Below are 25,379 nucleotides of genomic sequence, written 5' to 3'. Positions count from 1 at the left end.
GCGCCCGCCCGGCGCCTGCAGCGCGACCCCTGGCGGCCGGGAGGGCCCCCTGCACGCAGGCCGCCGGGCCTGGTCACATGTGGCCCAGGAGGCCCCGACTGGCTGCGCCGACCCTGTGACACCCCTACTTCCAGGTTTAGGGGACACTGCATTCCTTGTTGGCTTCGGCCACAAGCTCTCAGTTCCCTTTTCTGAAAAAGACAAGGGCTTTGGAAAGAGGAAGAGGAGAGGGCGGCATCGTGGGGTGTAGGGAAAGCAGGGGGGCAGGGGAGCCGGAGGGGACACCACTCCCTTGACTGGCGAGTGCGGAAGAGCATGGAGGGCAGAGGGCAGTCAGAAAGGGGAAGCCTCTCCAGGCGAGTGGCGAGAGACCCGGGAGCATCCCACCGAGGCTGCCCAGGTACGACCGTCTCCTAGGCTCTCCCGGGACCCAGCCTGAGTCCTGCCCGGCATCCACAATTGGTGTGAAAGCCTCCTCGGAGCCAGCTGCCCCTGGGTAAACTTCGGACTGCGATCTCAGCCATCGGCCACCTCCTCACCCGGAACTCACTGCCCGGCCTCAGCACTGCACCTGGCCAGCCAGGGCCCCACGCTGTCCCCACGCTCAGCCTAGCCTGGACAGGTGGGGTGGGAGGGCGCGGGAGGGCACATGTGCTGCCCTGGGAGTCCTCATCCAGCCTGGACGCCCAAGTTCAACGCTGGGTACAGATTCTGAGGCTGAGGCCCCTCCACAAACCACAACAGCGCTGAGAAGAGGGCCCCAGGATCCTCTAAACCCCCAGATACATATCCAACAATAGAAACCACGCCAAAGCTTGATATGATTTTTTTATTAACATATAATATATTTAATAAAAAATAATATCCACTCTGGCTCTCTCCTGCATTGCAAGGGGAAGAGTGGGGAGGGGCTGGCACCGCCCACCCCCCAGGCGCAGGGCAAGCCCCGCCTCCAGGGCTCCCCTCCAACCCTGCCTTCCAACAGGCTCTGACCTCCAGACAGAGGATTCAAAGTTACAAGTGCTTTAGGCCCTCCCTCCAGCTCCCCCAGGCCCGCCCCTTGTGCAGAGTTCAGGGCCCACCTGGACAAGACCCCTTGCTTTTTTCTCATTCTTGGGATCCCTCGTTCATGGTAGAAAGAGGATCTAGGGGGCAGAGTGGAGTCTCTACTGGCCAGGGGGAAGGAAGGAAAGGACCAGTGACAGGGCAGGGCCAAGAAGACGGACGCTGATGAGGCCCCTCACTGCAGCCGGTCACTGCGGAAAGAGTCCTCCACGGCAGGATCGGGCAGCAGGGCACAGGGGTCGCTCAGCATGTGGAGCCCTTCCAGGCCCAGGGGCTCCATGCGCAGCTCCTCCTCCAGCCCCAGCCCCAGCCCCAGCCCGGCCGCCGCCACCTCAAAGCCAGGCACTCCGGCCAGGGCTGCGGCAATCTCCTTAGAGAAGCCAGGGGAGGAGTCTCCTATGTGGGCAGAAGAGACGGGTGAGAGACGGGCCAGGAAAACTCTCCTGAGACTCCTCAGTCTCGTGAGGCACCGGCAAACGTGTCCTCTCCTCCTTCCCTGCCCGTCACCACCCACACCGCTCACCTGGAAGAATGATGTTGGGCCCTGAGCCATGGCGGGAACAGTGGGTCAAGTTCTGGTGGTTGAGGGTATGGGGGTCCTGGAGGCCACTCACTGGCCCCTCGCCCCCTAAAAATCCAGGCCCTTCAGAAAAGCCAGGGGGGTCCAGCGCCAGGCTGGCCGATGGGCTCTCCATGCTGAACTGCTCTGGCTATGGACACACAGACAGACCCTGAGGAAGCGGGCTTCGGACCGGCGTGTCCCTTCCGCCCCCCTCTGCCCAGAAAAGCACCCACCCCACACCCCCATCCCAAGGAATGAGAGGAGAGGGTGAAGACAGCAAGCAGGGCAGCAGAAGCGAGCACGGGGCCCGGAGCAGGTGTGGGTGCCACACCTGCGGGGACAGAGCGCGTGCATGCCGGGAAGAGAGCCAGTCAGGGCAGCAGCCGGCAGAGGGCACGCTGTACAGGGACAGATGAGGGCCAGGGGCAGGAGCAGGGGTCAAAGGCAGGAGGAGACAAGCCTCAGATTGGCAGTGCTGGTACCTGGAGGGGGTGATCCCCCACCCCCACCCCAACCAGCTCTCCCAGTTCAGAGCGCACCGGCAATCCCACATGGGCCCTCCCCTGCCGCTAAGCCGGAGACCTGGGCACTCACGTTCCCCAGGCTGAAGTCACTCATCAGCCGGTGGTGAGACTGCTGCCCGTGCCCCCCGGAGCTGGGCGGGTACAGTAGCCCACAGTGCGGTGGCCTGCCTGAGGGCTGCATCGGGCAGGCCTGAGAGGACAGCCCTGGCTGCGGCAGAGGCTTTGGGGTGGGCGGCTGGGCGGGCAGAACCAGACTCGGGGGGCTGTACGGGTATGGAGGCAGCCGCTGGTCAGTGGGCAGTCTGCTGGTATCCAGGGGGACACCCTGAAGACAAGGAGAAAGGGAGCTTAGCCCTCAGTGCGCCCCCAAGAGGAACTCTTGGGGTTCCCCACCCTGTTAGGCTGCAACCTCCTCAACACAAAGCTGACGGTGCCACGGGGCGACCCCGGGGTCGGGTGCAGATTCCCAACGTGCGTATCGGCCCAGAAGGGAGCGAATGAGTCTGAGCCCAACTTGCTCGGGATTCGCTGCAGAGGTAAGCGGTTCCTAAGCACCGTCAGCAAGCAAGCACTCGCAACCCATCCCACAGGCCGGCACCAGGGCAGGGGGGCGGGGAGAGGGGCGTGGGTCTCGCTCCAGGCTCTGAGGGAGCAGAGCCCTTGCTGGCCTGGCCTTAGTCTTTCCTCCATGAAAGGGGACCTGCGTCAAGATGGAACACACAACACGCATTCCAGGGAAGGGGGTGGAGGAGGAGGGGCAAGAGAAAAGAAGAGCGGGCATTTCAGCATCGAGGAAGGAGCCCTCAGCTAGGTGCCCAGTCTGGTCCCAACTCCTCCCAACTTGCAGAGTAAGCTTGGACGGTACTTTCCCTCGGGCCAACGTCCTCCTCTTGAAAACAAAGAACGGAGCCGAGGCTGTGTGATCTGAGAGCCTCTGCCTCTGGGAAGTGGGTGCGAAACAGCCACGGGAGAGGTGGATGAGACAGGATGGCGACACGCGGACAGACAGACAGACGGCATGGGAAGTAGGGAGGGAGGCAAGGCAAGGGCCAAGCTGGCATGTCTGCAGCGTGCGCCTGAGCCGGCCTGGCCTAAGCACGTCCCGTCAACTGTTCCCGTGACCCTTACAAAAGCACCCTCATTCTACAGGTGAGCACGCGAGGCCCACAGACCACGGCAGACCTCCTGACCACCCGTCCAGGGAGGCGGCTGCTAGCAAGACGTGGGGCCAGGATGTGACCCCGGGGCCTGCACTCTTCAGGAGGGGGGAGGCGAGAGGGGCAGAGGAATGGAGGGGAGGGCGGACACGGGAGCTCAGAAGTGAGGACAGACATCAGGAAAGCTGAAGGTGGGAGGGAGAGCGCTCAGCAGGAAGAGAAGAGGAAGGGAGACACAGAGGGAAGGGAGCCACGCATACCTGAGTGATGGAGGACAAGGTGGGTGACACTGTTGGCGAAAACTGTTTGGGCAGCTGCTGTTGGGACCTCCTGGCGTCAGCTGGGCCCGCGGGCAAACTCAGGGGGCTGAGGGGCACACGGCGATGGCGGGGGGAGGTCCCGGGGGTAGAAGCTGGGTAAGGAGGGGCACCCAGGGCAGGAGGCGAGGCAGAGGAGGAGGATGCAGAGGAGAGGGCCGGGGCGCTGAGTGAGGGGTGGCCCAAGGAGGCGGTGGGCAGTGTGTGTCGGGCCAGGGAAGAGGCAGGCAGTGAGGGGTGGCTGTGGGAGCCCTGGAGCTGGGGCTGGGGACTGCTCAGGGAGGCCTGCAGGTTGGGATTGCTCAGGGAGGCCTGCAGGTTGGGATTGCTCAGGGAGGCCTGCAAGGGTGGGTGGCTGAGAGGGGAAGGAAGTCCTGCACAGACAAAAACCAGAGATGCCAACGTTACTGATGGGAGCTGGGCCCCCTTCTGCCCAGAACAGGTAGCAGTGACCAGACTATGGAAGTGGCAAGGCGATGTCCTCCCTGCTCTGTCCCTGACAGTGAGGCCGGCACGGCCAGCCTGAAGGCTGCCCTCATCACCTTTCTAGAAAAAGCCACATCTGCCGTGAGGGAATCCTGGGGTGGACTGGTGTGTACAGTCACAGGAGGGTCCCAGGTGCTCAAGCCCCCCACCCCTTCACCCCTCCAGCCAGGCAGCACTCCAGGGAACACTCACCTGGCGCATCATAGCCCGAGCCCGGGCCCAGGCCCAGGCCCCCGCTGATGCCCAGGTGGGTCATCGTGTGGGTCAAATTGGAAGTACTGCTTCCCCCACTCAGGTTGGGGTAGGCGGTCTCCTCAGGGTCCAGGGGGGTAGGGAGTGGTGGGGGGAAGTGCAGGTTGGTGAGGTCAGGCAGGGAGCCTCCCGTGTTCATGGCGGGCGGGAGGACAGGCACGCTGGCAGGCTGGTCAGGAGACGGAAAGATGCTGTGGGGGGGAAAGGACAGAGAGGGGGACGTGGGGGCCGCGGTCGGGGGGGCAGGGGGCTGGACGCCAGCCTCCCACGTCTCCCCCAGCCCCTCCGCCAGCCTCCCGGAGGTGCCTACTTAATTCCAGGGACTTCGCAGGACCGAGGCCGGGAGGAGGAGGAGGCCAGCTGAGGAGAGAAGGAAGAACACTTAGCAAGGGCCAAGGAGGACCTGGCTCGTGGAAAGAAGAGGGACGTGGGCCACACCGACCTTCTTCGCGTCCCAGGGCTTCAGCAAGTGCTTGTCGTCTATCAAGTTCTCCTCAGCACCATGGACTTGAAAGAGAAAGACTGGCCGTGAGATTGGCCGACGGAGCTGGGGACGCGGGAGTCCTGCACCCGGCCCTGTTCGAAGCCCCGACTCTGGCCCAGAAGCCCCCTGCCATCAGTATCCACACACGGCAAGGAACACGTACCTTTGGAATCCACCTCACCATCCAGAAAACCTGCAAAGGAGGCAGAAGAGTTGGCTCCGGGACGCACTTCCCCGCCCGCAGGCTTGAGCCGTGGAAACTACTCCCTGCCCTGCCCGCGGCCTGGGCCGCTCACCTCCACGGCGACCGGGCAGGATGCTGGGAGGGGCAGGACCTGGATAAGTGTCCTGAGGGCTTGGGTTCATCACGCTGGTGTGAAGGGCAGAGTCAGAACTTGTCCTGTGGGGTGGGGGGAGGCTGAGATGAGCAGGCTTCCCGGCCCCGGGCCCTGCTCCACAGGGGAAAGTGCTTGCTGGGACAGCGTGGAGCGAGGGAGCAGGGCCCAGAAACTGCGGTACGAGATGCGACCCGAGAAGGCCAGGGCCGTCACCTGTTCAGAGCAGATGGTAGTCGAAACAGCTGCCCCTTCTCTGCAGGGAAATTGCCCCAGGGCATCGTCCTGGGGTGGAAACACAGGGTCACCAGGAGGAAGGCTAGCGATGGACAGGAAAGCAGGCACGGGGCTGGAGACGGCTGTGCAGCCCAGGCGGAGACAGACAGGGCTGGGCACCCAGGGCCGCGCCTCTTTTCCGGTTCTTCTGCTACCTGTGACCCGTGACCCCTCTCCCGCAATCAAGCTAAGGGATCTGGAAATTTTGAACTTCTCTCTGCCAGGACAAGTGGAATGGGCATCGTGGAGGCCAGCGGGACTATGTGGTGTAGGCACCGAGTAGGACGTGAGCCGGGAGGTCCAGACACCTGAGGGCCAGGACTCCGCCTCGGGCGCCCACTCCGCCTCCTCCCGACACACACCCCGGCCGGCCACGGTCCCCATTGGTCCCGCGCTGGCTGGGCTGGGAGGCCTGGCCGCCCGTGTCAACATGGCCAAGACCGGACTCTGACCCACCTACTCCGCCTGCCCCCACCCTCCCAGCCCTGCATCAGGAAGACGCGCTGTTGAAAGCCTAGCCCCAACCCAAGCTCCCTCCAGAGACACGTCAGAGTGGACAGGAGATCTGTCTGCCCTAGACACTGACCTCCGCCAGCTGGACTCCGGGGGAGGAGACAAGTAGGCAGGACTATAGGGAGAGCTGTCGACGTGAGCAGCACCAGTTAAGGAGAAGGGAGGAAGGGGCAGTGGGGACAGAGACCAGGTGAGAGAGTAGCGGGGGCAGCACAGGAGGCCGATTCCAGAAACAAGCACCCCCTCCTCTTCTGCAAGGGGCAACAGCAGGGCCAAAGAAAGGAAGAGAGAAAGGAACCAGGCCCGGAAGAGTTGGAAAAATGAAGGAGAACAAGCAGACAGGGCGTGGGAAACGGGTCTACAAAAGCCTCTAAGACCGAAAGCCAGAAACAGAAAGGCGAGGAAAAAAAAGTGCAGAGGGACCCAAACCCCCCTCCGGCAGGAGACACGGAGACACATGTCCTGCCTCAGGCGGCAAAGAGCAAGCCGAAGACTGCGAAGACTGCGCCGGCCAGAGACTGAGGCATGCCCCGAGGGGGGGGCCAGCACTGACACGTGGGCCAGAGGGCGGCCTTTCTGGGAGGCCCGGAGAGGGCCCCAGTCCCTTCCCACCGCGAGTTCTCCGGGAACCCCGCCCCACCGCCCTCGGGGAAGGATATGTGGCGGGGGTGGCGGCGGAGCGGGGACACCATCCTTCGGGGGTCTCGCTGCACCCGCTCCACCAGCCCGTGGTGCCGAGTGCTCCGAGACGAATCCAGAGGCGAGTGGAGGGGGCTCTGCCAAAAGACACAGATAAGTCAAAGGGGCAGCTGCCCGGGCGCCCGTGCCCTCCCCCCCACCCCCCAGGGCTGGCGCCCACTCACCTGGAACTCGGCCAGGCCGCAGCCTATCTGGTTAACGTTGGGCAGAGACCCGCCGTAATGGGAGCTCCTCGTGTACGCCAGTCGCAATTTTTGGGCCTGTAACTGAGACACGGAGGACAGATGGCAACGTCAGGGAGGACCCTGACCGCTGTCCCTGTGGGCCACCCTTGCCACCTGTGTGCCACCACTGCCGGAGCACCCCGGAGGGCCACCCGAAGAAAAGGCCGTGCTGGGGGACAGGTCCGCTGAGACCTGGTGCAGAAACTGCCCTGGCTCTTCTGCAGGCCACTCTCGTCACCACCACCGACGGCGGGCATCCCCCTGCCAGGCGGGGCCTGCCATTCTGCTTGCGGCCCGTCCCAGCTGGCAGCGGTCTAAACAGAGTCCCTGAGGGGTTGCCAGGAGCCCCCAGGCTAGTCACGTGGATTGACTCCGGGGAAGGGTGCCTATGAGGCACCTCCACTTTCCCCTCCAGATGCGTCTAGGACTAATTGGCACGTGAGGGGCAGGCCACGGTGGATGCCACGGAGCCATTATCGCTGGCCTGTCCCCATCCCACTCCGGAGGGCACAGGCTTCTAGGCTCAGGAAAGCCACACAGAGAGCCTGCACCACCAGAACTAGAATATCCAGGAAATGATGGCTCTCTGAGCTGGAAAAACAGTGCCAAAACCAAGAAGCCATCCTCTGTTTAAGTTCTCCCCCCCCCCCCCCCCGCCAAGATTTTAAAGTAATCTCTACACCCAATGCGGGGGCTCAGACTCACAACCCTGAAATCAAGAGTCACACGCTCCACAGCTGAGCCAGCCAGGTGCCCCCTTCTAACTAGTTCTAAAGGCTCTGGATTGCCAGGGGAACCTTGAGAATGGGGGTGAGGAATGCCCCAGTTCAGCCTGGGCCAGAGCCATGTCCCTGACCTGACCCCCACCCTGCGGAGACGCACCTGGAGGCACAACCCTCGGGCTGGCGTGGTGTTTGCCTGTCTACACGTCTCAAGCCCGTCTGAGAGAGGTGAGCGCCGACTTCTGAGACTCAGACACTGTTGCTAACCAAAACCCAGGCCCAGGGCAACTGGTGAGCTTCCGGGGGTCATGTACTGTTGTGCACAGGCCAACGTCAAAAGTGACTTTCTGTTCCAAGAGGTCGGCCCACTGAGCTTAGCGGACACGATGTGAACGTTTGGGCCACTCGAATTGCTATTGTTGTGTGTGATAACCCAGCCTCTCAGTAGCATAGGCCCCTGTAGCCGTGTCTGCCTCTGAGGAGCCCTCTCTGCTGGCCAGATAACCAGCTAAGCCCCAGATGTCTTATCTCTGGCTTTAGGTTCTTGGGTCCCCAAGCCCTGGCCTTGTATGCCCACTAGACCTGTATGCGCAGCCCAGGGGCTGGGTGGGTGGAGGCGGCGTTCTGACAAACCAAAGCACTACAAAGACAGAAACCTCAGCTTTGAACTTCTCACGGCCTTTCTGTTTGCACACACAGATGCTCAAGTCCCCCCACACCTGTGCTGGAGTCACAGTCCAGACAGAGGGCAGCATCTCAAGCGGTGCCTCTCGCCCACCTTCTTGCCTCCTAAAGGAGAGCAGTCCAAAGTTAGATCAGGAACCTCATGGCACTTGGAGGGGTGTGTGTGCACAAGCACACGCGATTTGTGTGTGTGTGTGTGCGTGCGTGCATAGGCACATGCGATTTGCCTCCCCACCTAACTCTCTCTGCTCTGACCCCCCATAAACTAGAACACACGGTCTCTGGAAACTCAGAGGACAAAAAAAACACAAGAAAGACTAACAGTTTAGGGTTGGACACACACAAGCGTACAACCAGAGTCATGGTCACAGACACGACCACAGTCAGCCCAGCAGAAAGAGCTTTCAAATATGGTATTTATGTTCCACTATGTCCCCTGAGGTTCCTTCCAGCTACCTGCCACGAGGGATCAGTGCAACACGCTCACCTGCTGTTTGGAGAGTAACGTGTCCCTAAACAAGGGCTGCTTCCCAGCTGGGCCAACTCCCACCCTCACTCCCTCCGACAACCAGCCCTGGGAAGCAAGAAACCAAGGCCAGAGGGGCTTCAAAGGCAACTCGGCCAGGATGCTTTCTTTCTGGAACTACTTAGAAATGAATATTCCCAAACATGGAAGACCTTGCCAGACACCTCATAACCGACCCATTAAGCAGACATCTTCCTAGAAAGCTCGGCAAACCTGACTTATAGCCAACTGGTTACCCGCTTTGGAGCCTCAAAGTCTCCACCTCCCCTCCACGGCGGCCAGAGCAAAACATCAAGCACAGTCTGTGCGCAATGGTCCTCACCTACATTCACGTCAGGAAACCACAAGAAATATTTGAAAAAGGAAGCAAAGGGAAGGGACGCAGGAGGGGACTTCCTGCCCCACTAGACCCGACGCTGCGACTCAAACCACTCAAGGGGCCCTTTCCCGGAGGTTCGAAAGTGCCGAGAGCGGCACAACAGGGCAGAGGGAACCGACTGGAGGACATCACCAACTCGGAGGCGCCAGGCTGGGCCCAGCGGACCATGCCCCCGGCCCGGCCCCGCCTCGGGGATGCTGGCAGCAGCGTCCCCGGGGACTCAATCGGGGATGCGCTCTCTGCACGCGGCCCCCGCTCGCTCCCCAACCCCAGGCTCCCGCGAGCCCCGGCCTCCCCCCGCAAGCCCGTCTTCCGGCCCCTCGGCCCTCCGCCCGCGCCTCCCGGACGGCGGCGGCCCCGCTCCGCCTCCCTCCCGCCGGCCCCCGCCCCCGCCCCGCCTCCCGGCTCCCCGCTCCGCGGCTGCTCGTTCCGCTCCCGCTGCCCGGGCGGCCCCTCACCCGGGTGGAGCCGATGTCCATCATCACCTCCTCGAAGGCCGCCGTCTCTTCGGCCTGACGCTGCTTCTGCAGCGCGATCTTCTCACTAAACTTGCGCGGATTGGAAGCTGCGGCCGTGGCCGAGCCGGGCCCGTTCGCTCCCGCCGTCGCCATCTTCCCCGCGCGTCTCTCCCCGCCACCCTCCCGGACCAGCCCCGGCCCCGCCGCGGGCCCCGGCCCGCGCCTCCAGCCGCAGCCGCCGCCGCCGCCGCCGCCGCCTCGGCGAGCACCGCGAACCCGGCCCCAGCCTAGCCCGGACCTGCCGCGCGGGGGCCGCCGGGAACTGTAGTTTGTTTACGTGACACTTGCGCGGCCCCGGGCGAGCGGCGCGGACAGGAAGCGGACCCCATTTCCCAGCAGCCTTGTGGCTCCGGGGCCTGGGAACTTGACTCCTCCTCCCTGAGCTCCTCCCCGCACGGGGCAGGCTGGGAAGAGTAGTTCTAAAGTTGTCCCGAGGCTCCGAACGCGAAGGGGAGCGGGATGCAGGGGAGGAAGGGGAAGGGGAGGAAGGGAAGGGGTGGAGACAGGGCGGGAAGAAGGAAGAGACAAAAGGAGAAAATTTTGGGTCTTCAGGCCCGAATGAGAATCGGGAGAGCAGGGTAATGTCCCTGTAAACATCTGGGACTCAAGCCCTCTCAGACTGGCCACGTGCCCACCCGTTCCCCAAGACAAATGAATCAGATACTGTACAAATATATAGAAACATCTTTTATTTGGGTAACAAGTCCCAAAACAGGTCAGTTAGTAAAATAGATTCTAGAGAATATGGCTCTGTCCACAGCCCTCCCTCCCCAAAAATAACGCTGAGGGTGAGCCTTCCCCTTCCCCCTTGGGCTCCTCTGGTATAGAAAAAAAAAAAAAAAAAAAAAAAGTTTTGGCAGTTCAGTTTTTATCATCTGGGCATGGGGTACCATGTCCATGTTCAATATTCCTAGGGTGTAGTGGTGGTGGTGGCAGCCGTGGCTCTGGCAACCCTCTCCCAGCCCTAACTCAGCAAACATTTCTGCCCCCAAATAAAGGGCAAGCAGGGCCCCTCCGCTGAAGTGTTGGGCACGGTTCAGTGCCATCACTGTGCTTTTTGAGAAAGAGGGAAGAGATTTATTTGGCACTTTAAAAATAGAGAAGTGAGCAGGACTAGAGAAGCCAGAGAAGGTACCAAAACTGGCAGGAAAAGGCCGTTTGGCACTAGTCCTCTGGGAGAAGGGAAGCAGGAGACTAAGAGGAGAGTAGGAGCTAAGAAGAGTAGGGGTCCACTCCACCCCCAAGTGACAGAGGGCTGAAATGGGCTAGAACCAGCAGGACAGCCGACCCTGGGCTGTGCCTTCTCTACACCTCTACCCCACAGCAGCTGGGCACCTGCCTCCAGCCTTCCCAGTGTCAGCCTGTCCCTGTATGTAGTGTCTGACCCCAGATTCTAGCATTCAGTGTCTTCCCCAATATGAACGTCCTTCAATCATGTCTTCAGTGACTTAACTATCTCTTGTCCCTTAGGGCCAGGCTCTTGTCTACCACATCCCTCTCATGGGTCAGATAGTTCCAAAGACTCCATCCCTATCTCTGAGAACCCCTTGATCCTCAGTACCTCCCTTCCCCACTCCTTATTCTCATACTCTGGGAGAGGAAAGGAAGGTCTAGGGCACCTGGAGCCCCCTAGACTTGGATGAAGAGCAGGCCAGTTAGCAGGGCAAAGCCTGCGAGGAGCAGAATGACCTTGAGGATCCTCTGTTCAGAAGTGGCCAGCTCCTGGGGCAGAATTTCCAGGAAGGTGATATAGAGAAAGGTGCCAGCGGCCATGCCCTCCAGCACAGACTGGGCCAGCTGGTGCAGTGGCCCAGCCGACTCTGCCAGGGCTGCACCCAGCCCAATGCCCAGAGGTGTCATGCATGCAAAAAGGATCCCACAGCCAGCTACCACCTGCGCCCGCAAACGGCTCTGCAGCAGCCGCAGGGACAAGCTCACGGCCAGGACGCCCTTGTGGAGCAGCAGAGCCAGGCACAGCTCCATGGCCCGCGCCCGGTCTCGCTGCAGCCCCACCGCCAGCCCCTCGAACACGGAGTGCAGGGCCAGGGAAAAGACCAGGACACAGGCACGCAGGGCCGAGGGGGCCGCTGGGGCTCCACCCGCTTGTGGGAGCCCTGGCCCGTCGTGCCAGTGCTGCGGCCCACCATTTGTTCCCAGCAGGGCCCTCGTCTCCTCTCGAGGCGGCGGCCCTGACTGCTCCTTGTAAGCCAGTGTGATCTGCTCCATCACCAGGACCAGGAAGAAGCCCATCGCCAGGATGAACTCTTGTAGGGGGAACTGGAGCTGTGGGGAGAGGGTGGCGGGGAGCTCAGGGCACAGGCCGGGATGGGGCAGAGGGTTCACGGTCAGGGTGTAGAGGGGTCCCAGTTACAGACCCAGGGCCCCTCACAGACACATTTACACAAAGATAGTCATTTGGTGACACAGACACAGAGTGATACACAATCACACGGATTATGGCGTCCCTCACAGCACTACGTGTGGCTCAGCTTCAGCACTATTGAAATCTCGGATTGGATGAACCTTATTTTGGGGGGCTGTCCTGTACCCAAGCCGGTACCCATTAAATGCCAAGAACAAGCACAAAGCCCTCCTTTCCAGAGCTGACAACCCAATGGTAGTGTCTCCAGACATTGCCAAATGTTTCCTGCGGAGGGGGCGCAAAACCACCCCCAACTGGGAGTCATGGATGCGGACAGCCTGGTGACACGGAGGCGTGTGCACGCACACAGGGATCAGGTGTCGCCCACCTCACCGTGTGCTCACACACAGAGCCACACACTATCATGGGGCCATTGAGACTTACACATAGTCACACAGGGCCACACGCCACTCAGTCACAGCAGGTACATCAGTGTTACTTCCTCAGTCCTCAGTTGTAGGAAGAGGAAGAGCCCAGGGGGCCTTCCTGGCACCTCCACACAACTCTTTTTCCTGCGAGACTTCCCTACACCTCGCACTTGACCTTCCTCACGTCCTACTTCTTTGAACTATGGCCTTTCTGGTCGGGAACTCCAGGCCTCCTTCCCTTCCCAGGCTCTCTATCACAGCCTTCAGGAAAGGAGTGTGAGAGTGAGGGTCACTCTTGGAAGGTGGGACCCAGGAACTCACAGAGCAGGTCACATGCCTAGTAAGAAGGTTCGTCTCACTGTCAAAGGGTGCAAAACAGTCACATGGGGATGGGGTGGCGTGCACCACAGAAAATTTATGCCCCATAACTGAAAACCCCAGTTCTTATGGCCACATGCTAAACGCCTTCCACACGGTCGTGGGGCACCCCAGGAAGACAGCCACACAAGCCACCTCTCCTACAGGTATGTGATTGAACACACCCACACACGAAAGGTCACATGCAGCCAGAAAGGGCTCACCGTCACGTGCAGGGCCGCCAGGGCCTCATCTATGGCAGCCAGGTAGTCAGGCAGGAGGTCCAGGAGACAGGTGGCCAGAAAGACACCTCCTGCGAAGCAGCTTACGAGGCTCAAGGCTTTTTGGCGGGAGGCTGGGCAGGAGTGGAGCACAGACAGGAGTGAGCGACGAACCCCCTCAAGCCCCCCTGCCCCAACGCAAGCAATAGTCACTGCCACTTTCCCCCTTTAGGTCACCCTCCTCAGCCCCAGGGCCTTCCCCTACCCTCAGCCTGGGAGGCGGCAGGGAGGCAGCCTCACCTGAGGCTTCGGGGCCAGCCCCCGGACGGCGCAGCACGCAGATGGGCACCAGGCTGCAGAGAAGCGTGAGCACCAGCAGCAACACTAGGGCCCCCATTTTCACCTCCAGCCCCACCGGCCCTGGGGGCTGCGAGGCCACCGCCTCCGGACGCCACACCAGGAGCTCTGGCTCTCCCCAGGGCCCCATGGTGGCTGTGGCTGCTCCAACGACTGTCAGACCTAGGCAGACAGAGCAAAGGGGGCGATGGTCACTTAAAGGGGGGCAAAGGGGAGAGCTGGTCAGCAGAGCGGAGGTCCCTCACCCTGCCACCTTCCGACCTTCCCCACTCAGTGCGACTCATGCGCTCCTGTGGCGGGAACGGTCCTCTTTCCCCGCAGACTTCACCCCTCCAAGTGGCTCGTTCAGGGACCCCGCGAGAGGGAAACTGAGGCGGGAGGGCTTGTGGGCGGCTCATTACCCTTTCACCTGGAGCTCCCAGACAGCCAAGGAGCCTGGGTCCTCTCGGGAAAGGGCAGGATGCGCCCCCTGCAGGAAGGAGTGGCCGGAGCGAAGGGGGTCGGGCTGCGCAGAGGTGTCGCGGGCAGCTCCGTGGGCCACCTGAGCAGGGTGTCTGGGGCCGGGTCACTCCCCGTTCTCGTTCCCCCAGCGCCGCGCCCGAAGCGGGCAGCGGCGGGCAGACGGCCACCGTCGGGGCCCGGGCGTGGAAGGGGTCGCGGCGGGCGCCCAGGCGGCCCAGCCCGCACGGCCCGAGGCGCACACTCACCTCGCCAGGGTCCCCCTCGGCCTCATCGGCCCGGTTCCGCCGCGACCCGGGCCCCGCCCGCCGCGGCCCGCCCCCGAGACGCTTACGGCCAATGAGAGCGCTCGGGGGGCGGGGCCCGACCCGGAGTGACGTGCCCCAGCAGCAATCAGGGGCCGGAGGGGGCGGGGCGGGGCGGCGAGCGGGCGGGCCCAGGGGCCGCGGGCCTGGGGCGCCCCGGGGCGGTGGGACGGGCCCGGTCGGCCGGAAGCTGGGACGCCCGCGGGCGAGGCTGGAGCCTGGGCCCACCCCCGCGACTCTGAGGTCTTCTTCCTGGTCTCGGGCACAATCTGGGCTGTCCCCTGGGAGGCTCTAAGACCTTTCTGTAGGCCTCGGTGCCCGAGGGAAAACGTTCCCGTCCCTGGACCGACTTCCTTGCTCGACTCCCTTCGTGTGCACCCACGACGAAGGAGAAAGATGAGGCAGAATTGGAAAAGGGAAATAGCAAAGAAAGGACATTTGTTTCTTTCTTTTTTCAAGTTTATTTATTTTTGAGCGAGTGTGTGAGCAGGGGAGGAGCAGAGAGAGAGGGAGGGAGAGAGAGAGAGAGAGAGAGAGAGAGAGAATCTCAAGCAGGCTCTGTGCTGTCAGTGGAGCCTGATGTGGGGCTCAACGCAGGCTCAAACTCGCCAGCCGTGAGATCGTGACCTGAGCGGAAACCAAGAGTCGCCAAGAGTCAGACTCCTAACTGACTGAGCCACCCAGGTGCTTCCAAAAGGGGGGCATTTCTTGAAAGGAATCCCTTCTTGACTATCCGTGGCCTGAGCTTTCGTGCAGCCTTCTGGCTGCCCTGTGCTTGTAGAGACCTGGTGGGCCCCAGCTCAGGGATGGGAGGGGGAGAGCTGCTTTCCTGCCTCAAGGCATCTGGTTGGCTTCTTCCTGAACTCACCTTGAACTCCTCTGCCCCCAGCCCTACTGGCCTCCCTTCTGTTTTCTGTTTCTTGAATGCACCAGAGTTATTTTCAACTTAGAACCCTCATTGTTTACTTAGCCTGGATCCTCTTGGCCCACAACCCCTGTGCTATCAGAATGCTCTTCTAACCTCATGGGAGGGTAGGATACAAAGTGATGTAGGAAACACACACACAAAAATTAAATTCTCTTACTGCCTACAACCCACTGACAAGTGACCTTCCTCTAGGAATTCAGCTGCCTCAATGATGACACTTTGCTCAGGGCAAAAGGCAACCTTAGCTTAACTTTATCCCCACCCCCAGGATCCTGTAAGTCTACTTTAACATATAAAAACTCCTTTGGAAACTTACTTTACCTCTACCCCCCAAGATACCTGTTAACAATCATCCTTTAAGCATATGGCCCACTGATACACACTGAAGGGACTCGTGACTGGCCAAACGGTAATAAACGACCTTTTCCTAACAACAGCTAGGCTTCAAGGTCCTAGGAACCTTGCTTCCAAAATTCCTGAGACTCACTTTGACCCTAACCCCCTCCCAACCTGAAGGTATATAATCAGTCACAGCCACCCATCACAACCCCAGTGCAGCTCTTTCTGCCCATGGGTCCTGTCTGTGTGCTTTAGTAAAACCACTTTTAGGGGCACCTGGGGGGCTCAGTCAGTTGACTATCTGACTCTTGATCTTGGCTCAGGTCATGATTTCCCGGTCCTGAGATGGAGCCCCTCCTTGGGGTCTGTGCTGACAGTGCCAGAGCCTGCTTAGGATTCTCTCTCTCCCTCCCTCTTTCTCTGCCCCTCCCCAACTTGCCCTCTCTCAAAAATAAATCAACTTAAAAAAAATGTTTTTCCTTTTTTTTTAATGTTTATTTATTTTTCTTTTTTTTAATGTTTAAATTTTTTTTTAATGTTTATTTACACTTGAAGGAGAGAGAGAGAGAGAGAGAGAGGAGAGAGAACGTGAGTGGGGCAGGGGCAGAGAGAGAGGGAGACACAGAATCCGAAGCAGGCTCCGGGCTCTGAGCTGTCAGCACAGAGCCCAATGTGGGGCTCGAACTCACCATCTGTGAGATCATGACCTGAGTGAAGTTGGTTGCCCGACTGACTGCCACCCAGGCCTCCCAATGTTTATTTATTTTTGAGAGAGCACGAGAGAGACAGAGCATGAGTGGGGGAGGAGCAGAGGGAGACACAGAATCCAAAGCAGGCTCCAGGCTCTGAGCTGTCAGCACAGAGCCGGACTCAGGGAGGGGCTCAAACTCTCAAACCAGGAGATCATGACCTGAGCCAAGTCCGAGGCTCAACCGACTGAGCCACCCAGGCGCCTCTGTTTTTTCTTTTTAAAGTAAGCCGTACATCCAATGTGGAGCTTGAACTCACAACTCTGAGGTCAAGAGTCTCAGGCTCCATTGACTGAACCAACCAGGTGCCCCTTTACTTTAATTTGATGTGTGATCTTAAGCAAGTCGTTTTTCGTCTCAGGAACATGATAAAGTAGGTGAAAGAGGGAAATCAGACTCGCCGACGATGCCAGAGGTTCTTCCCAGCTCTGACATTAATGAAAGCTGACTATATTTTCCACTTAATCATCTCTCCACATGCAACCTGTAGGAAGCCCTTTGAAACCTTCCTTGCTCTAGGAAAGATCCAGGCAGGGGAAGCTCTGCTCTCCTTAGAGCTCTGCATCAGTCCAGGAAGCCTGCTTTTTCTCCTGACGACTTGAGCAGGATGCAGGAAGATGAGCAGGAAATCTGAGAAAGTGCAAACAAGCGAGTACAAAGAACATGGGTTCAGGCGTCCCAACCTTGGTCCTACTTACAGACTAACCTCGGGAAAGTAACTTCTCTCTTCCAGCTATGACTTGCTATGAGAATTATGAGTGATGTGAAAACGCCTGACCGTCTAATAGGTAGGTACTCGATAACTATGGACCCTGCTCCTGTTTTTACCCTCAGCACATTCCAATTTTCATGAGAAATACCAGTTTGAGATCTGGATCCACACCCCAAACTGTCCTGCTTTTCTCAGGGAGCTACCCTTTTTCTGAAGCACTACTGGGGATGCAGGCAGACAGAAATCATAGCTACATCATTGTAGCTCCATTGCTAAATTTGAAATGAATTCCTGGCCCTTCAGTCACGAGGCCAACAATCCCGAGCTTCGGTATCGCTACGTTGCAATCATGGATCTCTGTCTCTTCGTCGGTGAAGTTAGGGAAGGGTTACCTGCCCTGTCTCCTTCGGGGCTGTTGTGGATTAAATGCGAGAACAGCGTTTATGAAAACATTTTGTAAACTATACGAATGCTGTTGGTAATCATACCCTCCGTTGGCCCCCAGTCCAACGAGTATGTGTGTGCAGCCGCTGTTCTTTTTCAGCAGCCCGGCGCGCGGGACGGGATTTGCGCCACTCTCCGCGCGCTCAGAGCTCCTACTTGGGCCAACGGGTCGTTCCCCGTCGCCCGGCTCGGAACCTGGGCCCGGGAGCCAGGCAGCCGCTCCCGCCGCGGCCCCGGAACCGCCCTGCTTCCCGGCCCCGGCCCCGGCGCCGGGCTCGCGGCCTCCCTCCCGCCTCCGAGGTGCCCCGCCCCCTCGGCAGCCCTCTGGCCACCCGGGGAGCGGCCTGCCTCGAGTCGGCGCTCCCATTGGCTCGATACCCTGCCCTTCAGACCTCTGGCGTCCCATCAGAGTCAAGAGTGGAAAGAGCGCCTCGGAGCGGGGGAGGGGAACCCTTGGCGAGACCCGGGCCGTCGGGTTGCGGCCTTCCCACAGTGTCTTGTCTTCACCCTGCCGGGCTCTCGTCTTACGCAGCTCACGGCCGGAGAGCGGGCACTTGGTGTGCTCCGGTCACAGCCATCGCCGTCCTTCCCTGAGGAGCCCGTCCAAACGCTCAGGAAGACTCGCTGTCGCTAGCAGAAACTGAGGCCCGAAGGGCGAGGCTGTCTGTGTCTTGCTCAAGGCCGGTTTGCGGACGCCTAGCCTCCCGGCCCCCAGCTCGAAGACGCGGGCCCGCCGTGGCCCCTGGCCAGGCGCCAGCCACTCTGCAGTGGCCGGGGTCAGGCCGGGGGCGGGGCTTGGCTGGGCCGGTCCAGGATGCGAGATCCTGGAGGAAAGAAGCGCGGTGGTGGCCTTTCGGGCGGCCGGCGGGCTGGGCTTCTGGGGACAGGTAACACTGAAGTGGGCCGTTCATCGGAGCCAGACGTCAGGCCGCCGGAGGCGAGATCCCCGGTGGCCGGTGAGGCAGGGAGAGGGTGGAAGGAGGAGCGGGGAACCCAGGAGCTGGGGGGAGGGCGCCCTCACCCTGGTCCCGCTCTCTCTGCAGAATGGATTTCCGAACCCCCGACCTGCTGGATGCGTGGCTGGAGTCCCCAGAAGATGTTTTCTCAACAGGGACCTTCCCGGAGCCGGGACTGCACGGCCCACCTCCGGAGGCCCCGGGGACGAAGCTCCAAGAACGGGGGCTGCGAGGCTGGGAGCCCAGTGGGGGCCGTGGCTGTGTGAGTGGGAGAGATGCCGGTGGGCTGGGCGGAGGCGCAGCTGTGATGAGGGGCCCATCAGGCTTCAGCCTCCACTTGGAGACGTCTGAAGGCCGAGCCCCTAAAGGACACGTGATCTGTAACCATCCCCATGTCCAAGGACACAAGGGACTGAAGAGGCCAGATGCAGGTTTGACGTCCCATAGCACTCTGGAATTCTCTGTACACATAGACTCCCTCTGGTACTGCAGGGCCTTCGAGACAGTGAGCCTGAAGACTTCCTGAAACTTTTCATTGACCCCAATGAAGTGTACTGCTCAGGAGCCTCTGCTAGCAGCGACAGTGGCCATCCATCTGAGGACCCTGGCCGTCCAGACAGGCCTCCCGCCCCTCAAGCACCCAGTCCCCCTGCTCTCTATGAGGTGGTCTATGAGGCAGGGGCCCTGGAGAGGACGCAGGGGGAAGCTGGGCCAGCTGTAGGGTTCATCTCTCTCCAGCCAGGTCAGTGTTCCTGGTGGAAAGGGGACAGTGGCCTTTCAGGCCCAGCCCTAGTCCTGGGGCGAGGGGTTTTCCCAACCTGTGCCTCCAGCCAGGCCCCGCTGCCATGAGGGTGTGCCCTTTGTCTCCTTTACTCCTAGCCACCTGTGTCTCCCTCAGGTCAGCGGAGCCCACAACTGACCGTGCCTGATGCCTGCGTGGTCTGCGAGCTGCCCTGTGATGCTCACGACACCCTGCCCGGAGCAGGCACTGTAAACCCAGTGCCTCCTGCGACCCTGGTGAGTTTGGCCAGCCAGATCCAGTACTCCTGGATACAAAGACAGGCACCCACACAGATGGGGAAGGAGGCTGCGGGAGGGGGAAACTGATGCTAATCTCTTTGTCCCAATTTTTGTGGCATTGGGCCTGAAGACCAGGGAGGCATGGGTGATTCTAAGTGCAGAAAAGGGCGAGGAAGACAGAAGCCCTTGGGGGTAAGGTGGCGATGACTCAGTTAAAGAGAAAGTGGGGTGAGGGAGTCTGGAGACAGGGCCCGGGAGAAAGGCCAGACCTTATGTGCACTTTGCTCAGCATGGCCATTGTTTCAGCCTTGGGTCTGGACACGGAGGGGGCAGGCTGCCTGGGATCCCAGCTGGTGACTGGCACAGGGTGTGGGGCAGCAAGTGACCTGTTCCCACTGGAAGCGCCATGCGGCCACACCCACAGCCCAGGGCCACAGCACAGTGGGCAACACTCAGCTGCCTCCCTCAGGCTGGCTAGACTGGTTCCTGCAGTGGGGGGCGAGGAAGGGGTCTTGCTCAGTCACTGTCTGACGACAGAGCTGCTTGTGTGCAAAACGTGGGCAAAGGGTTCTGGCCTCCCTGCAAGCCTGGCCGAAGCTGGGACCAGAATCCACACCAAACATCTCCGAATCGGGCTGAGGGACCTTAGGAAGTCCGATGCTTCTAAGCTTGCATTCGCATCAAAACACTGGGGAGTTGTGGCTTCAGGGGAGCAGGAAGGGACAATCAGGAAAAGGCAGAAAGACGAAAAATGGTTTGGCTAAAAGCCAAAGATCATCAGGAGTCAGAAGCAAAATCAAATTCCTCTTAAGTCAAAGTGAAGCATAAATCTTTCAAGGAGTACCAGAACTGCGGGTCACTCTGTTCGCAGGCTCAGGCTAACCAGATGCCCCCTACCTCCCTACAGACTGTGTTAGGAGAAGTTGTTCAGTCTGGTGGCCCTTGGGGAGTTCTTTGACAGGGGACAGAGCTTCCATCTAGAAAGTGGGGCTCAGACCACTGAGAAATGGGCCACTGCCCCAGGGAGCTCCCGGTGGTTGACCCTGACTGGACATCGCACTCTGCCAGATGGAAGTTCACGGCAAAAGCGAACCATTCTAAGCAAACCTTACCTTAGTGAGTTGCTCCCTGCCTTCTTCAGATATCCTGAAGGTTTGGGGACCAGAACCGGCCCTCCCTAGCTTGCTCAGAGTCCTGAAGTCCTAAGCCTGGGGGCAAAGGACATATCACAACGCCTCTTCTCTCCCTTCTCAGCCCCAGGAGGCCCCAGACAGAGCCCGTCTGAATTAAGGCCCCTTCGCCCCTCCTCACTTCACGGTTACGTATTCCTCTCCAGAAGGCACGCAGGGAGCAGCCTTGTGTGATGGGAAAGACAGGACCCTCCCCCACTGTCCTCTCACCCTCTCCCGTTCTCCACCAGCTGCCCTGTCAGACCTTGTTCCTGACAGAAGAGGAGAAGCGTCTGCTGGGGCAGGAAGGGGTTTCCCTGCCCGCACACCTGCCCCTCACCAAGGTAACATGCTTCCCCAAAGGGTATCCCAACACAGCAGCCCCATCCTGGCCTCTGAAGAGCCAGGACCACAGAGGCTAGTGGGGCGCTGAGGGAGGTTAAGGGCCCGGGACTGACACCCCCGGGCCCCCAGGCAGAGGAGAGGGTCCTCAAGAAGGTCAGGAGGAAGATCCGGAACAAGCAGTCAGCTCAGGACAGTCGGCAGCGGAAGAAAGAGTACATCGACGGGCTGGAGAGCAGGTATGTCTGGACGTCGGTGTCCAGCTCTCCGTGGGCCCTGTGTGGGGCCTCCTTACCAGGGCAGGCAGGTCAGGGCCCGCAGGGTTGCAGAGCTTTGTCCCGCCTGTCCACACACCCTAGGGCCGCTGCCTGCTCTGCACAGAACCAGGAACTGCAGAAAAAAGTCCGGGAGCTGGAGAGGTGCCACGTGTAAGTGCGTACATAACCTGCTCCTCTGCGGAGGGCGGGCCCAGGTCGGGGTCGGGGGGGAGCTCCCACGGGGGGGGGGGGGGGGGCAGCAGGCAGGAGGGGCTTGGCGTTAGGGCTACCATTCTTGCGCCCTGGCTTCCAGTGCTGGTGCCGGAGCCCTGACTCTCCACCCTGCCTCCCCAGCTCCCTGGTAGCTCAGGTCCGCCAGCTGCAGCTGCTGGCCGCCCGGACCTCCAACAGAGCCGCCCAGACCAGCACTTGCATCGCGGTCAGTCTGCTGCCCGACCCCCTGACGCCCACCATCTCTTGCCTCCATCCCGACACCCCCAGCCCTGCCCACACCCCCCTTCCCATCCCTGATGACTCCAACCGCTCTCTATTCGTTCTGCCCTTGGCTCCCTGCCTTTAGTCCCCACGGCCCAAAGGACGTTCTGTTCTCTCCAGATCCTTCTTTTTTCCCTGGCTCTAATCATCCTGCCCAGCGTCAGCCCCTTCCAGGGTCTCCGGGAAGCTGGGCCTGAGGATTACCGGCCTCATGGAGGTGAGGCAAGGGCAGGGGGGAGCTGTTTTTCAGGGTAGTCAAGATAGGGGAGGGAAGTCCTGTCCTCTAGGATCCCCCACCTAAGGGAACACTCTATTACTGCCCTCCTTCCTCCACCCACAGTGATGTCCAGAAATATCCTAAGTCACAAGGACACGACAGAAGGTTTGGAGACCACAGTAGGAGAGTCCAGACCAGGGGGGCCACTTAAGCCCAAGGGTGAACATGGCTCAACAAGGACATTGCTTGAGAAGATGGGAGGGAAGACAGGCCCCAATGGGCACGGAGCTGTGCTGCACGCGGAAGAGATGTGAACCCACCTGCTTCCCGGCCACAAGAAGGAATCCGGGATCCCCCGTGGCTCTTGTTCCCCCTGGGTGTCCCATTCAGAATTCTTTGGCTTCAGGGGTCTGAATCATTTCTGGACGTCCGAAATGTCTGTACCCTGAGGCACAGGCTACATGAGACATTTCCAAAACTTTATACATCTGCAACTTTATTTCTTCTTTGGGGTTAGGGTTGAGGGGAAACAGAGGTTTTGGCTGAGAAATAAACTTTTTTGCTGACATTGTATCCTGAAAGTTTTAAATAAGTAGCAGGAGGAGAAGATAGGTAGTCGGTAACCTGGGGTGTAAAGTTGCCACCGTTTCCATGCCTGCTGCCATGACTTCCGGTCCCAAACCAAATTACAGTAGGGAAGGGAACCATTCTACTTACTTTGCTGGTTAATGATCTAGACGGGAAACGCAGAAAGGGGCGCCACCACCAGTCTCCCAGAATGAGGGGCACAAGTCTCTGTCTGAGGCAGGGTCCCTAAAGACCCCTGTCAAAGGGCAGAAGGTCACTATATGGACTCGATTTGCTTCCGGACCTTTTCCAGAGCTTTTCTGTCCAGCTGTCGCTGACGAACGATGACAAGGCAAGCGAAGACCAAGGCCACACCCACGACAGCCCCTTCAAATTTCCAGAATAAGTGCTGTTCCATCAGAGCTGAGCGGCAGCTAAGAGCAGGAAGAAACAGTTATTCCCAGGGAACGCTGGACAACCTCTCCCTCTCATCGCCCTTCTACTCAAGCCCCACCAAGACACATCTGGCGGGAAAAGAGAAAGCTACTGGAAGCCTTTTAACGTGTTCACCGCACGCAAATCCCACTCAAATATCCAGCTTCTTTCTGGTGTGGTCGTGAACAGAGCTGGCATTAACCCGCACAATAGGACCAGTGATCCAGAAACAGAACTGGGACTTGGGTTCACATACTTTGCCCCCCTTCCAATATGTCACGCTACCTCCAGAGGGACAGAAAAACCTGGGTGAACTACCTAAAATCACAGGAACAAAGGAGCTGACCTAGGTTTCAAGAACAGAAATGGTACTTGCCTTTTCAACTCATTTCTCTTAGATGAGCTGCATGTGATTTTCTCCACGTACCCTGTGGAACCACACTCAGGAGTGGTCTTCTGTCAGGAGAAAAGGACCAAAGAACAGGTCACGAAAGGGCAGCAGCAAAAGCATGAGGAGTGTCACTCAGAAGGGGCAGGTGCCCAACTGATAAGGCTCCAAGCTGGTGGTCAACAGAGAACCAACAAGGGTTCTGATGGGGATGCTGGATGTGCCGGAGGCATGAGAAACGCATTAAAAAGAACACCTCAGGGGCAGGTTCCAGAGCCTGCTGGATTAAAAATGATCATGATTGGGGCACCCGGCTGGCTCAGTGGGTGGACCCTGCAATTCTTGATCTCAGGGTTGTGAGTTCCAGCCCCAAGTTGGGCATCGAGATTTCTTCTTTTTCCCTTTCTTTCCTTCCTTCCTTCCTTCCTTCCTTCCTTCCTTCCTTCCTTCCTCCCTCCCTCCCTCCCTCCCTCCCTTCCTTCTTTCTTTCTTTCCTTTTCTTTTTTATGAATAGGACTATTAGGTGAACGTTGCCATTGACTTAGAAAGGAAAGGGCACATTTTAAGGGGGGAAACAAGTTCAAATGTGGACATACACTGAAACCGCAAGAACACAAAGACGACGCAAAGTCACATTTCGTAAAACCGAGAGGGACTAGATATGACAAAAACGGGACAACAGATACTCACAGCCTGGAAATTAGAGCACGGAGCACATTCTTCTGCCACCACAAACTCTTCCACCAGCCAGCACGGCAAAGTTGAGGTGCTCACTAAGAGGGGAGACAAATGCCAGCCCCAGACCCAGAAGGTATTTCCCCCAAAGGTTCCGCCCAGCCGACTTCCCAGCACAGCTAAAAGCCTTCATTCCGCGTGGCGCCACCCCTTCCCACCTGTGCTCCCGGTAAGGGGAGGACGTCAAAAGAAAACAGAACTATGGGGGTGTCGGGTTACCACACCAGCACCCACCTGACAGCTTCTCCGCCCGCACCGGAGCCTCGGCTTGGCTGCAGCGACAGGGAGGGAGGAAGGGTGGGGGTGGGGAGGCAAGAGTCAGAAGCCGGCAAACAGGGAACTCCCGACCTCCGCGGAGCCTGCTCCCGGACTCCGTCCCCCCCCCCCCCCAGGGGCGTGGACGAGGCGATCCTCCCGCCCCCTCCACTTCCCAGCCCTCGGCCTCTCCTTACCAGAGCTTCAAGGTGAAAGCGCAGAGCAACCAGCACAGGTGGCTGCCCTGGGGGAGGCTACGCCTCCCTGCGCCTGTAGGCATGGGGTGCTCGGGGTCGCGCCTGTGGGGACGGAGGGACTGGCCTCGCGCCCCGTCGGAGCGCCGACACCGCAGCCCTCGGGAGGTTCCAGATCAGGGCTGAGAGGTGCTGGAATTGCCTGTCAGGGCAAAGGCTTTATTGGGACGTCCCCATGGCCACGGCAAGAAAAGCCGGCACGCACTTGCGGGGCTGGGCCGTGAGCTCACTTCTTCGCACCCCCTCGGCCCTCGGGAGAGGCGGAGGGACGTACGGCCTAGCACCCCGTCACCTCCGGGGCCGTCCCTGCCGCGGCCATCTTGCCCCGCGGAGGATACCGGGACCGCGGGGGATGCCGGGACCGCGGAGGGTTCCAGCGGCTCTTCCGGTCGGCGCAGGCGCGCGGGTCGTGGCCGCCGGGACTCGTCGTCTGGGCAGGTGGCCCTCAGTCTCCGCCCCGTGCGACTCGGGCTTCCGGCGTCGAGCTCGGCGCGCCGCGGCCTGACGGTCCTGCTGGCGAGGCTCGTCTGGCTTCTCGGTTCGTGGCTCCCGGGCTGTGGCCTGGTGGCCCCTTCTGGGCTGGGGAGCAGCGCCACGGGAGGAACAACGCGTCGTCCTCCCAGGACTTTGCCGCCTCGGAAAAGCCTGGGATTCACCATCAAGCTACCGCTTGACACCCGTCCTGCCCCGGTGGCCCCGGGAGGGAGGCGACACTGTACTTTCTCTTCCCGAGACCCACGGTGCACCGATGAATTATGTCGCCTTCGCGCGTGTTAATTACTTTTTAAGTTGTTTTTAGTAATCTCTGCGCCCGACGTGCGGCCTCAGTTTACAGCCCCATCGCGTGTTAATTTACAACAACCCCGCCCCGCGTTGGTGCTTTGAACGAGCTCCTCGGGTCCTAG

General features: G+C 59.9%; 4 protein-coding genes across 10 annotated transcripts; 1 reads left to right on the top strand and 3 right to left on the bottom strand.

Moving 5' to 3' along the window:
* Nucleotides 1-815: 815 nt before the first annotated feature.
* On the bottom strand, nucleotides 816-9,917 carry CRTC2 (CREB regulated transcription coactivator 2). Its single transcript, XM_058702276.1, has 14 exons — nucleotides 9,664-9,917; nucleotides 6,835-6,936; nucleotides 6,631-6,747; nucleotides 6,045-6,106; nucleotides 5,399-5,467; nucleotides 5,144-5,247; nucleotides 5,011-5,040; nucleotides 4,806-4,870; nucleotides 4,674-4,723; nucleotides 4,304-4,554; nucleotides 3,569-3,999; nucleotides 2,222-2,476; nucleotides 1,589-1,775; nucleotides 816-1,461 (listed from the first exon to the last, which is right to left on the bottom strand). The coding sequence occupies exons 1-14, from the start codon at nucleotides 9,814-9,816 to the stop codon at nucleotides 1,241-1,243; spliced, it is 2,097 nt and encodes a 698-aa protein (XP_058558259.1). The 5' UTR covers nucleotides 9,817-9,917; the 3' UTR covers nucleotides 816-1,240.
* Nucleotides 9,918-10,395: 478 nt separating this feature from the next.
* On the bottom strand, nucleotides 10,396-14,249 carry SLC39A1 (solute carrier family 39 member 1). 3 transcript variants are annotated; one of them, XM_058702251.1, is made up of 5 exons: nucleotides 14,156-14,171; nucleotides 13,850-13,989; nucleotides 13,392-13,610; nucleotides 13,095-13,225; nucleotides 10,396-12,006 (listed from the first exon to the last, which is right to left on the bottom strand). In XM_058702251.1, exons 3-5 carry the CDS (start codon nucleotides 13,576-13,578, stop codon nucleotides 11,353-11,355), a joined length of 972 nt encoding a protein of 323 aa, XP_058558234.1. In that variant the 5' UTR covers nucleotides 13,579-13,610; nucleotides 13,850-13,989; nucleotides 14,156-14,171; the 3' UTR covers nucleotides 10,396-11,352. The 3 variants fall into 3 exon arrangements, with proteins under 3 accessions (XP_058558234.1, XP_058558232.1, XP_058558233.1); XM_058702249.1 differs by lacking the exon at nucleotides 13,850-13,989 and having other exon boundaries at nucleotides 14,156-14,249; XM_058702250.1 differs by lacking the exon at nucleotides 14,156-14,171 and having other exon boundaries at nucleotides 13,850-14,149.
* A 3,549-nt stretch (nucleotides 14,250-17,798) lies between these two features.
* CREB3L4 (cAMP responsive element binding protein 3 like 4) lies at nucleotides 17,799-22,406 on the top strand. 5 transcript variants are annotated; one of them, XM_058702244.1, is made up of 10 exons: nucleotides 17,803-18,340; nucleotides 18,428-18,602; nucleotides 18,833-19,082; nucleotides 19,239-19,357; nucleotides 20,781-20,873; nucleotides 21,004-21,110; nucleotides 21,231-21,299; nucleotides 21,483-21,567; nucleotides 21,744-21,840; nucleotides 21,964-22,406. In XM_058702244.1, exons 2-10 carry the CDS (start codon nucleotides 18,429-18,431, stop codon nucleotides 22,152-22,154), a joined length of 1,185 nt encoding a protein of 394 aa, XP_058558227.1. In that variant the 5' UTR covers nucleotides 17,803-18,340; nucleotide 18,428; the 3' UTR covers nucleotides 22,155-22,406. The 5 variants fall into 5 exon arrangements, with proteins under 5 accessions (XP_058558226.1, XP_058558223.1, XP_058558224.1 ...); XM_058702240.1 differs by having other exon boundaries at nucleotides 17,800-18,340; nucleotides 20,697-20,873; nucleotides 21,004-21,299; XM_058702241.1 differs by having other exon boundaries at nucleotides 17,801-18,340; nucleotides 21,004-21,299.
* Nucleotides 22,318-24,841, bottom strand: JTB (jumping translocation breakpoint). The gene is made up of 5 exons (XM_058702271.1): nucleotides 24,418-24,841; nucleotides 24,200-24,237; nucleotides 23,921-24,003; nucleotides 23,219-23,298; nucleotides 22,318-22,841 (listed from the first exon to the last, which is right to left on the bottom strand). The coding sequence occupies exons 1-5, from the start codon at nucleotides 24,498-24,500 to the stop codon at nucleotides 22,685-22,687; spliced, it is 441 nt and encodes a 146-aa protein (XP_058558254.1). The 5' UTR covers nucleotides 24,501-24,841; the 3' UTR covers nucleotides 22,318-22,684.
* Between the last annotated feature and the right edge of the window lie 538 nt (nucleotides 24,842-25,379).

Source organism: Neofelis nebulosa, chromosome 15, assembly GCF_028018385.1.
Source record: "Neofelis nebulosa isolate mNeoNeb1 chromosome 15, mNeoNeb1.pri, whole genome shotgun sequence".
Taxonomy (NCBI): Eukaryota; Metazoa; Chordata; class Mammalia; order Carnivora; family Felidae; genus Neofelis; species Neofelis nebulosa.
The sequence above is the reverse complement of the archived record's forward strand: the minus strand, read 5'-3'. Positions and strand labels throughout refer to the sequence as shown.